This window comes from Prionailurus bengalensis, chromosome B1 (genome assembly GCF_016509475.1).
Source record: "Prionailurus bengalensis isolate Pbe53 chromosome B1, Fcat_Pben_1.1_paternal_pri, whole genome shotgun sequence".
NCBI classification, from domain to species: Eukaryota; Metazoa; Chordata; class Mammalia; order Carnivora; family Felidae; genus Prionailurus; species Prionailurus bengalensis.
Genome location: NC_057344.1, coordinates 101,996,699 through 102,009,568, shown reverse-complemented (window position 1 = coordinate 102,009,568; position 12,870 = coordinate 101,996,699). Strand labels below are relative to the sequence as shown.

The 12,870-nt window shown below is 35.7% G+C and overlaps 1 protein-coding gene across 1 annotated transcript in view; it reads left to right on the top strand.

The window, feature by feature from the left end:
• Positions 1-12,870, top strand: part of FGF2 (fibroblast growth factor 2) — a 66,492-nt gene that overhangs the window by 40,990 nt on the left and 12,632 nt on the right. The window contains 1 exon segment of the mRNA XM_043556073.1: positions 11,799-11,902. Within this exon segment, the coding sequence (XP_043412008.1) occupies positions 11,799-11,902 (104 nt within the window).

The following is a 12,870-nucleotide window of genomic DNA, read 5'->3' as shown; positions in this document are numbered from 1 at the left end:
GGTTTGTAGTTTTTTTGTTTTTTGTTTTTTGTTTTTTTTGCTATAACAGAAAAGAAAGTTGAATCATAAGCTTAGTCTGTGTTTATCAAAATTGTGGATTTCTGTGCATTCAAAAACTCAGTATAGTGAGTGGTCTCCAACTGGCTGTAATGACCTGGGTTAAATCAGTGTTCAAGGCCCAATTTAAAAGGTCTTTTAGTGTAGTAATTTTGCTTTTACAACATAGATATACCATTGATACAGAAAACCACATAAAACATCTTGTACTTTAATGAATTATTACTAGGTGAACATTCTTGTAACTGTCACTCAGATCGAAAAACAGAATTTTGTCAGCCACCCTAGAAGCCCATGTCCTCTGTCTCAATCACAGTCCCTTTTCTTCTCAATAAAAGTGAACTGATTTTTTTTTATTTATTTTGGAGAGAAAGAGTGCACACACAAGAGGGGGAGAGGGGCAGAGGAGAGAGAGAGAGAGAGAGAGAGAGAATCTTAAGCAGCCTCCATGTGCAGCATGGAGCCTGATGTGGGGCTGGATCCCATGTCCCTGGGATCATGACCTGAGCCAAAATCAAGAGTCACTCAACTGACTGAGCCACCCAGGTGCTCCTATAGATTTGTATTTTAATAACTTCTTTGTATTATTGTTTCATCGTATCGATAGGAATCCTTAAGTATTCTACTTTAGTTTTGCTTTTTAAATATGTGTTTTAATCTCTCAGTCTGCATTTTGCTGATTGCTTTAGCTGTCTAGGACTTGGCTATTTTGGACAAATGTGGCTTATTTCATACCTCAGTTCTGGAATGACATTCTACCTGGAATATCATTCCTCCTTATCTCCCTACCCTGTACCTTCTTCATGAAATTATTTCCTACTAACCCTTTAAAACTTAGCTAAAATCTCATCCCTCCTAGAAAGATTCCTGACATCTAATAACATGTCCTTTTCTGTACTTCTCATAGAGCCTGTATAAAACTCAAGTATGAAACCAAGAGCATTGCTGCAATTGTTTCTTCATCCATTTTTGTCTTGCATGAGATGCTTTCATCCACCAAACATTCACTAAGCAATCCTACATGCCTGGCATTGTGCTACAGCATGGGATGTAGAGATGGGCAAGGTACATCTCCCTGCCCTCAAGAAATTTACAATCAGGGAAAGAAAGACACATGTGATATAAAATTGTTCCCAGTGGAGAAAACAGGATAATATGAGAGTATAGAGGAGAAGGTTCCTATCATAAACTGAGGAGAGCAGGGAGGAGGGAATGACCACAGAAGGTTTTCCAGAGTAGATTATAATTCCAGAGTCTATTATATAGTGTGTGCCACAGAATAGTACTTATTATATAACAAAAACAAATGTTCTACTTTATAATCACTTATTAAGTACTTTTTAAGTGCAAGCTTCATAGTATTCTCATGGAGAAAATATCTTTTTTTTTAAGAGCTATGGTAGATACTTTATAAGTATAGAACTGAAAACCTGGATTGAAGCACTAAAATAGTGTATTGTTTTTATGTAAGGTGAAAATCAAGGTTTTAACATTTATGTAAGTATAAAAATATAAATTTTACATTTCCAGAAACTAGGCTGAGGATGATCGCTTCCCTGGTTAGACATAGACAGAATCAATCATTTTTATGGTTCAGAAGAGTTGATGATTAAGTCATCTTCCATTTTTCAGAACAGATTTTCGCAGGCTTGTCTGCTTGTTATATTTTCTTTCCTGAGAAGTGTGGAAAATTTTACAGTGTACTCTTTATATGGAATATAATGCAATTCCTTTCATTTCCTATCTTAACATACTTAATATTTAAAACTATTTCTTTAAGAAACCCTTCTCCCCACTCTCCTTCCAGCAAATGAAATGTGTCTTTGGCTAATGCCTATTCTAAGTCATAAGATCCAATGGCTTTACTTATTAAGAGTCTTCTAAATCTGACATATGATTATTGTATCTTTCCTCCCCATGAAGCCAGTGTAACATGGAACAGTGACAACTAAAAATCTAACTTGAATGCAACCAAATTTAGTTTCACTGGACCGTACTGTTCAGTATTTTTGAGTACTAGCTGGAATTTCACGTTGTATGGAATCTGTAGAGTATCTGAGGGACTCTATCTGGAACATGAACATAGTTTTTATACCTATTGTGGACTGAATGTTTGTGTTTCTCCTCTCACCCAATTCATACATTGAAGTCCTAACCCCAATGTAATGGTATTAGAAGGTGGGGCCTTTGGGATGTCCACTCTCACAGTACTGGAAATCCTAGCCACAGCAATCGAATAAGAAAAGGGAATAAACAGCATCCATTGGTCAGGAAGAAGGAAAACTTTCACTATTTGCAGATGACATGATACCATATATAGAAAACCCTAAAGACTTCACCAAAAAACTTCTAGAACTGCTAAATGAATTCAGAACTGAAATCTGTTGCATTTCTATATACTGATAATAAAGCAGTAGAAAGAGAAATTAAGAAAACATTCCCATTTACAATTGCACCACAAATAGTAAGTTACCTAAGAATAAACCTAACTGAAGAGGTGAAAGACTATGAAAACTAAAAGACACTGATGAAGAAATTGAAGATGACACAAACAAATGGAAAGATATTCTATGCCCATGGATTTGATGAACAAATATTTTTAAAATGTCCATACTGCCCAAAGCAATCTACAGATTCAATGCAATCCCTATCAAAGTACCAACGGCATTTGTCACATAACTAGAACAAAGAATCCTAAAATTTGTATGGAACCACAAAAGACCTCAAATAACCAAAGCAATCTTGAAAAAGGAAAGCTGGAGGTGTCACAATCTCCAATTTCAAGTTATACTACAAAGCTGTAGTCATGAAAACAGTATGGTATGGCACAAAAATAGTCACATCAACCAATGCAAATTGGTATAGCCACTGTGGAAAACAGGATGGATGTTCCTGAAAAAGTTAAAAATAGAACCACCCACCCTATGACCCAATAATCACACACCTGGGTATTTATCCCCAAATACAAAAACACAAATTCAAAGGGATACATGCACCTCTGTGTATATTGCAGCATTATTTACAGTAGCCAAATTATGGAAGCAACCCGTGTCCATCGATAGATGAATGAATAAAGATGTGGTTTGTGTATACACACACAATGGAATATTATTCAGCCATTAAAAAAGAATGAAATCTTGCCATTTGCAACAACATGGTTGGAGCTAGAGAGTATAATCCTAAGCAAAATCAGAGAAAGACAACAAGTACTATATGATTTCATTCATGTGGAATTTAAGAAATAAAGAAAAAAAAGAGACAAACCAAAAGATGGACTCTTAACTATAGAGAACAAACATGGTTACCAGAGGGGAGGTGCGTGGGAGGATGGGTGAAATAGGTCAAGAGGATTGACTACACTTATCTAGGAGCACCTGGGTGGCTCAGTCAGTTGAGTGTCCAACTTCGGCTCAGGTCATGATCATGAGTTGATCATGATCAGTTCATGAGTTGGAGCCCTGTGTTGGGGTTTGTGCTAACAGCTCAAGCCTGGAACCTGCTTTGGTCTCCCTCTCTCTCTGCCCTTCCCCTGCTTGTGCTCTGTCTCTCTCTCAAAAATAAATATTCTAAAAATTTAAAAGAAATATATACTTATGTTGTTGAGCATTGAGTAATGTATAGGATTGTTGAATCACTAAATTGTACACCTGAAACTAGTCTAACACTGTAAGTTAACTATATTCTAATTAAAAGGAAAAAAAAAAAGAAGGTGGGGCCTTTGGGATTTGATGAAGTCATGAGGACAGAGCTCTTATGAGTGGGATCAGTGTCCTTAAAAAAGAGACCCCGCAGAGTTCCTTAGCCCCTTTCCCCTAGTGAAGACACAGAGAGATGAGAGCTGTTTAAATCACCAGACAACAAAGCTAATAGCATCTTGATCTTGGATTCCTCAGCCTCCAGAACTGTGAGAAATAAGTGTTTACTTAAGTCATCAAGTCTATGGTATCTGTATTTTAGCAGGCCTAATTATCTAAGAAAATACCCTTCAATACATTTCCAACCAAATTAACACTAATTGCCCAATGAGCTGCCTTTGGTTACTTGCTTTGTTCTTTTTTTAACCTACAAAACCTTTTATTAGAGAAAATTTAAGTTATATGCAAAAATAGAAGGACCAGTATAATGAACCCTATGTATCCATCACCCAGCTTCAGCAGTTATCATCACATGACCAATTGTTTTATCTGTACCTTCACTAGCTCTTTTTCCCCTCCCTGGTACTGCATTGTTTTGAAGTATATACTAGATGACATATCATTTCATCAAGTAATTTAGAAAATGATTATGTAGGGGTTCCTGGGTGGCTCAGCCTAGGTTAAGTGTCTGACTCTTGATTTCAGTTCAGGTCATGATCTCATGGTTCGTGAATTCGAACCCTGCATCCGGCTCTGCATTGACAGCTTGGAGCTTGCTTGGGATTCTCTCTTCCTCTCTCTCTGTTCCTTCCTTGGTCATTCTTTCTCTCTGTCTCTCAAAATAAATAAACTTAAAAAAATTTTAAAGAATGATCATATAAATAAATAAGTGATATGTATGTATTAGTACATATCAGATACATAAATGATTCATATGTATTGCTATGAGACCTTAAGAAAATAGTAACAGTTCCATTCTCATGCCTAAAAATTTAAAAATTCCCTTAGAAGCACAAAATATCCAGCTAGTTTTAAAATTTCCCCTATGGTCTTTTATTTTTTTACAAAAATTAAAAAAAAATACTTGCTTTAATCAGGATTCAAACAAGGTTTACACATTGCGTTTATTCATATGTCTCTTATGTTTCTTTTAATTGAGAAATGTCCACTCCCTCTTGTAACTCATAAATGTGATTATTTTCATATTCATGTTTAACATGGTATACACTTTATGTTTTATTCTAGATTATTTTAAAACTGACAATGCTAGCATTGTTATGTTCTTATAAAAGTAACATATGCTCAACCAAGAAAAAATTCAAAATGTCAAAAGGTATATGAAAATAAAGTATTTTAGCTAACTCTGGGTTAATTTTCTACTCCATGTATATTCAAGTGTATACTTTTTACATAGTAAGTATTCCCTCTGCTATTACTTTGGGCCTGAGATTAGAAGTCTTATTTAGAAATCTTTTTGTAGTTCTTAATAATAGAGAACAATTTGATGGTTACCAGAGGGGAGGGGCTTGGGGTAATGGGTGAAATAGGTGATGGGGATTAAGGTGTGTACTAGTCATGATGAGCACAGGGTGGTGTATGGAAGTGTTGAATCACTATATTGTACACCTGAAACTAATATAACACTGCATTAACTAACTGGAATAGGAATAAAAATATACATAAAATAAAATAATATTGGCAAAATCTTTTTCTAGTTCTTGGGGTAGAAGCTTAGATTTTCATAATTTTTTGCTTTTCTAGTATCAACACTTAAAGCTATAGCTTTCCCTTTAAGCATGTTGAGTTTCCATTGTCATACAATTAGAAATACTTTCTAATTTCCCTTGTGATTTATCTGTGTGTGTTTTTTAAGAAATATATTGCTTAATCTCCAAATATTTGGGGGATTTCTAGATAACTTATTGTTACTAATTTCTAATATAATACTTTGTTTGATTTCAATCCTTTTAAATGGACTGAGACTTGTTTTATGGCCAATATGTAATTTATTCTTGGGCATATTCCTTAAAAAGAATGCATATTCTGCTTGGGTGAACTGACCTTTAAGTGTCAATTTGGTGGTGTATTTGCATGGAAAAGAGTAAAGTTGGATCTTCATACTGCATACTAAAAATTAACTCAAAATGACTCAAAACCTAAATGGATGAGATAAAACTAAATTTCTCAAGACAAAAGCTAAGGTGTAAACCCTCATGACCTTGGATTAAGCAGTGTTTTTTTAGATATGACAATAAAAGCACAAAAAGTGAAAGAACAAAATTGATAAATTTGATTTCATGAAGACTAAAAATGTTTATGCTTCAAAGGACAACATCAAGAAAGTGGAAATTCAGCCCACATGATGGGAGAAAATATTTGTAAGTCAGATATCTGGTTAGGGATTTTTGTGTAGAATATATAAAGAGTTCTTACAACTCATTGATACAAAGATAACCTAATTAAAGTGAGCCTAGGATCTGAATAGACATTTCTCTAAAGGAGGTATACAAATAGTCAATGAATACTTGAAAAGATGCCTGATATTACTGCCCATCAGAAAAATGCATATCAGAAATATGAGATAACACTTCATACCCAGCTAGGATGGCTATAATAAAAACAAGAACAGAAATAGAAAAAACAAAACAAAACCCCACAGAATTTAACAAATGTAGTCTGGATGTAGAGAAATTGGAACCCTCAATTTCTAGTGGGAATGTAAAATGGTTGCTTTGAAAATAGTCTGAATGTTCCTAAATGATTAAACATAGTCACCATATGATCCAGTAACTTGACTTCTTAGTGTATATCCAGAAGAAATGAAAATGTGTCTACAAAATCTTGTTTGTGTTGCATGTTCATAACATGTTCATAGCATAGTTCAGAGTAGCCAAAAATTGGAAACAGACCAGTTCATCAGCTGATGGATGGGTAAATCAAATGTGGTTCATCTATTCAATGGAATGTTATTTGGCAATAAAAACAAATGAAGTACTGATAATGGCTACGATGTGCATGAACCTTGAAAACCTTATACTAAGTGAAAGAAGCCAGTCATAAAATACCACATATTGCATGATTCCATTGATATGAAATATCCAGAATAGGCAAATCTATAGAAACAGGAAGTAGATTAATGGTAGCCTAGGGCTGGGGATGGTGGTACTGGGGACATGGTTGGTGAGTACTAAAGCATATGGGATGGTGAAGACATTCTAAAATTGATTGTAATGATGGTTCCACAATTCTGTGACTATAATAAAACCATTGAATTTTATGTGCACTTTAAATGAATTGTATCATCTGTGAATTACTACATATTACAAGTTGTTAAAGAAAACAAAGGAACCAGAAGCACCCAATAGTTTAGGACAAAAGCCCTTGATATTAATATCATGGTGACTTTGGAAAAAGAACTTGTTAGCTGGAGGTAATTGATTTGAACAATTCAAGTCTACTAGGCAAATAAGCATAAGCTAGCTTACCATGCTGGCAGTTTATTTATTTATTTTTTTAGCAGTTTTCAAAAGACTATGATGTTAATAGGAGAATAAAGTCTCAGGTGAATGAAAGCTACCTGATCTCAAAAAAAAAAAAAATCAGGTCAAGTTGGTAGATGTTACTTATATATTCCATATACTTATTGATTTGTTCATTTCTTTTGTCAATTTTTGCTTCAGATATTTTCAGAGTCTATTATTGTTCTATCTACATATTTAAGATTATTATGTATTGATGTATCTTACCCTCTTAGCATCATGCAATAACCTTGTTCATCTCTATTTATACTATTGCTTTGAAGTCCACATTGTCATATTAATATAGTCATACCAGCATTCTTACACTTAGGGTGTACATTTTATATTTTTTTCCCACATTTTTACTTTCAACTCCTGTGTCTTTGTATTTAATGTGCTTTTCTTGTAAACAGCACAGTTAAATCTTTTTTATCTTGAGAATTTTTTCTTTTAAATGTATTCATTTGCTTTTAGGTAATTATTGGTATGTTTGGGTTTAATCTGCCATCTTGGAATTTGTTTTCTAATTTCCCCCATCTGTTCTTTGTTCTTATGGTTCTCATTTCCTTTCTTCTTTTGGGTTAATTGAGTAGATTTTTTGTATTCTAGTTTGCCTTATAGCCAGCTGCCAACTGTTTGGGTAGGTCAGGGGTTAGCCTTACTCTTGAACTCAACCCTTGGCTTTCTTTATCTTGGAAGAGCTCTTTTGATCCTGCTTTGCATTTGGTGACGGCTCAGTGCCTGTCAGAGGAATCTTCTTTAGCTTTGTCCTGCTCCCCTCTTTCAGTGGTCTGCTGCTTTGCACTCAGCAAAGGCCTAAGGTACTTTAGGAAGGTTTCTCAGTCTTTCTGTTCTGTCCCAACCTTTGATATGTGGTGGTTGTCCACTAGGTGCAAGCTCTGTGAGAGAGAACCAGCAGGTGGATATGGAGTTGTTCTTTGATTAGAGCTCCTCAGAATTCTAATTCTTCACATCAACAGCTATTAAGAGTTAGTAAAATTTCAGCTGGTATCTCCATACTTCCCTTTTTGGCAGGTTTATTCTTTCCTCTGTCAGAGATAAAAGCAGTTAGTCATTTCTGTTTTTGAGAAGGGATCATATGTATATAGAATTTAGTTCATTTGAGTTACTTTGCATTTCAGTTTTAATGGGTTTTTAAAGAAAATTTATGACTTTTATGGCTTTACAGCTTGTCGTTTTAGGCTGTAGTTATTTTTAAAGTGCATATAATTATTTGGCAGTGGAAACATTTTTTTAAGCATCTACAATTGATACTTAATTTTTAGTGACTTACTGAGTGGTAATTGCCTAGTGTGGAATAATACCCAAGGAATCTCTAAAAGGTTGATGAATCAATCAATGATGTTACTCTGGGTATTGAGTCACTGGCATTGGCCACTGGTTATTGAGATTACTATCCATAATCTCCCTTATGACCATTAATACACACTTAATGATGGTGGGCTAGAGCTAGGCTATGCTTTATTGATGAAGCACCAGAAGAAAGTATAGTGATTATGCAATCTTGCCTCATGAGCCTTTATGCAACCTTCTGAGCTAAAAAGAAATATAACTGCATTCATAATTAATATGGGTTATCTAGATCACTTTAGAGTTGTATATAAGGATTTTGCTCATAATCATTAAGATAATTTTGGTTATATTTGTTAAAAATAAATCTTATTTTCTACATTTCCCTGTATCGTGAAAAAGGCTTTATGAACTTGTTTAGTTTTCATGTTTTGATTATATTCATTTTGCCTTGTATTATCTTGTAAGATTCTGCAGAACAATTTTGCCTGGTAACTGCAGGCTTACCTAATGCTGTGCTGTCTGGAATCTAATAATGACTGATACACAGAAGAGAATCACACATTAAATGTTCAACAGACTAAAAAGACATAAACTAGTGCAAATAGAATAATAAACTCCCATGCTTCTAATAACTATTGACATAGGTTAGTCAATCTTGTTTTATTTATCCTGCCCACTTTAGGGTTGTCTGGGTGGCTTAGTCACGCATCTGACTCAACTTTGGTTCTGGTAGTGATCCTAGGGTCATGGGATTGAGCCCTGCAGTAGGCTCCACGCTAAGCATGGAACCTGCTTGAGATTCTCTCTCTCTCTCTCTCTCTCTCTCTCTCTCTCTCTCTCTCTCTTTCTCTGCCTCTCTCCCCCACTCACACACACTCTCTAAAAAATAGATGTTTATTTAAAAATAATAACAAAAATATCCTGCCCACTTTATAAAAAAAATGATTGGCTGCTAGAATATGTTATTTTTGGTTGCTAAAATGTTTTTAAGCTAATCCCAGATGTTATGTCTTGTTTTACCTGTATGTTGCTCTGCTTGATAGAGAAAATTTTAAAACATATGACATAATAATATCTAACAAAGTGAATAATAATTCCAGAATCTTTCAAACATTGCTTTTTTATGCCATGTTTCCCTAGCTACCTGGAAATGCCTGTGAGAATTAACTTACTTTGTAATGTTATCTAAATAATATTATGCTGATTTCTAAATGTTTGAATATTTACTGCTTTTTTTCTGTTGTTCTCGAGAATGTCCTAGATATGTTGAATGCAAAAATTCATTCTGACACCAGGTAAATTTTATATAAACAATGTATACTTACCCTCTTATGGTGTATACCCTCTTACGGTGACTTATAAGGCAAGTTATAAGAAGCAAAGGTGTGAGAAGGTAATAAAGAGTTAACTTGGCTTAACCAAGACTTTCCTAAACTTATTTGGCCCCAGAACCTGTTTTTTATATGTAACCTCTGTTTGCCAAAATACATTTTGGAGAATACTGTTCTGGGCAGGAGAATGCTGCTTCTGAATAGCAAAACAGAAGATGTTAACTTCATTTTTATTTGAATCAATTAGATAATTATTCTTATGGCATAATTATAATCATGTAATATCTATTTTTTTTTCCTACTACGGTCTGCTTAATACTGATAATGCAGTATAACAGGTCACCCTCTTCAAGATCTTACATTCTGAAAATCTTTCAACACGTTGTAAAAGCAAATTAAGTATGAGCATTTTAGTTTTCCACTACATAGATATTTGCAAACTAAAATAGCTATACATCACAATCCCTCTTTCAAGAAAGATAAATGCATTGGTATTGTATTAAGGGGGAAGCTAGGGGCGCCTGGGTGGCTCCGTCGGTTAAGTGTCCTACTTTTGGTTTCGGCTCAGGTCATGATCTCACAGTTTTGTGGGGTTTCAGCCCTACGTTGGGCTCTGTGCTAACAGCGTGGACCTGCTTGGGATTCTCTCTCTCCCTCTCTCTCTGCCCCTTCCCCACTCACATTGTCTCTCTCTCTCTTTCAAAAATAAATAAACAATTTTAAAAGAGGGAAGCTAGAAATAACATGTGTAGGAAAAAACAGATGAACACAGGGGAAGGAAAAAGGGAAGATAAACATAGTCTTAACAAACAGGGTTCATGGAGGGGTGGTGGATGGGGGGATGGTCTGGATTGGCGATGGGCATTAAGGAGGACATTTGTTGTGATGAGCACTGGGTGTTACATGGAAGTGATGAATCACTAAAGTCTACTCCTGAAACCAATATTACACTATTTAACTAGAATTTACAGAAAAGTTTGAAACAAAAAAGAAACTCAAGGAAAAACAAACCAAAAGATAATAGTGAGCAATTATATTTTATTTGTGAAGAATTGGTTAAAAATAACTTAAAAAGTTTAAACTCAAGGGGTACCTGGGTGGCTCAAATGGTTAAGCGCCTGACTTGGGCTCAGGTCATGATCTTGCCGTTTTGTGAGTTTGAGCCCCTCATCCGCTCTCTTGCTGTCAGCACAGAGCCCACTTGGGATCCTCTGCCACCACCACCCCCGCCCCCCGCCCCTTATGTGCACATGTGCTCTCTCTCTCTCTCTTGCTCTCTGTCTCTCTCAAACATTAAAAAAAAAAATAAAAAGCTTAAACTTAGGCAGTAGTGTGGAAATTTTTACAAGTGGTTTACATTTTTATGTACTTTAAAAATATGTTCACTTTTTTTTTTTTTTTTTTTTTTTTTTTCAACGTTTATTTATTTTGGGGACAGAGAGAGACAGAGCATGAACGGGGGAGGGGCAGAGAGAGAGGAAGACACAGAATTGGAAACAGGCTCCAGGCTCTAAGCCATCAGCCCAGAGCCTGACGCGGGGCTCGAACTCACGGACCGCGAGATCGTGACCTGGCTGAAGTCGGACGCTTAACCGACTGCGCCACCCAGGCGCCCCAAAAATATGTTCACTTTTTAAAAATATGTAAGCAGTTAACAGGCCAAGTGGAGACTAATTACACATCAAAGGAAAACATTTCCCCATTCTGCCACTCTTCTCTGCTCACTGACACTAGAGTGAGAAGGGAATCTGGAAGCACTCATGCTCTAGAGCATCTGGGTCTCATCTGAGTATGATCTAATTGACACCGGTCCCCTTTCCCTCCACCTTGCCAGTCCTCCAGAGTGGATTAGCTGGTTGCTCTTGTCTTTATATTGCATAAGTGTGTAGATGGTTGTTTTTTCTGTGATGCTACAAAGGTAATTTTTCCCCCATTATTTACAGTCAAACTGCAACTTCAGGCAGAAGAGAGAGGGGTTGTGTCCATCAAAGGAGTCTGTGCAAACCGCTATCTTGCCATGAAGGAAGATGGAAGATTACTGGCTTCTGTAAGTAATGCTGTTTTTTGTAGTTTTTTTGTTCATTGGCTTTTGTTGCTTTAATTACTAGTAGTATTTATTCTTCATTAAGGATTTTGCAAGTATTAAATAATTTATATTCACCCTCTAAAATACAGTATTACTGTATTTCACAGATAAAAAACTAAAGTTCTGAGGAAGTAATAAAGTAACCATGGAAACACAGCTGCTAGGAAGTAGAGCCTGGATGGCATTTGAGGCAGTCTTGACTCCAGAGCATGAGCTCCAATTCACTGTATTTTACTGCCTTCTCTGCAAAGCTATTAAGCCACAGTTATGAAAATAAACTCATATTGTGTAGTTGTTTGAAGATCAGTGGGATGGATATATACAATTTTGAGTATCAGTCTTTAAGTTTCTTTTTTCAGATTTCACATACAAAATGCTTGCCATATAGAATACTTGTTGATAATGTGGGCCCTTAACCTAGATGCTGATAGTGGCTCTGCCATGTATTAGCTGTGTGTTCTTGAGCAAATTATTCTGAGTTTCCTTACCTGTAACATAGAGACAACAATGATCTTATCTTACAGAGTTTTTGTGAGGACTAAATTAGATAATTTACATCCAGTGCCCAATCCGGGTCATGCATAATAGATCCTCACAATATTTACTTCCTCTTCATCTTCTCAGTTATATATAAACTCAGTCAGGACAATGACTTCACTCTTTTACTTTTTCTCAAAGTTAGTTATGAGTCCTAGCTCCTGGGTAATATTCTTTTCACTAATGCAGGCTCCCTGCCACCTCCACCATTGTCATTAGAACCGGGATTACATGTTTGTTGAGCAGACAGTGTGTGGGGAATAGTGCACAGAAATAAAGCAGTATAAAAGATATAGATCCAACTCCTGTCTCATTGGGGGAATAGATGGGACACATACCTGCAAGTGTCTGTGTATGTGTGTGTGTGTGTGCACATGCATGTGTGTGTATAC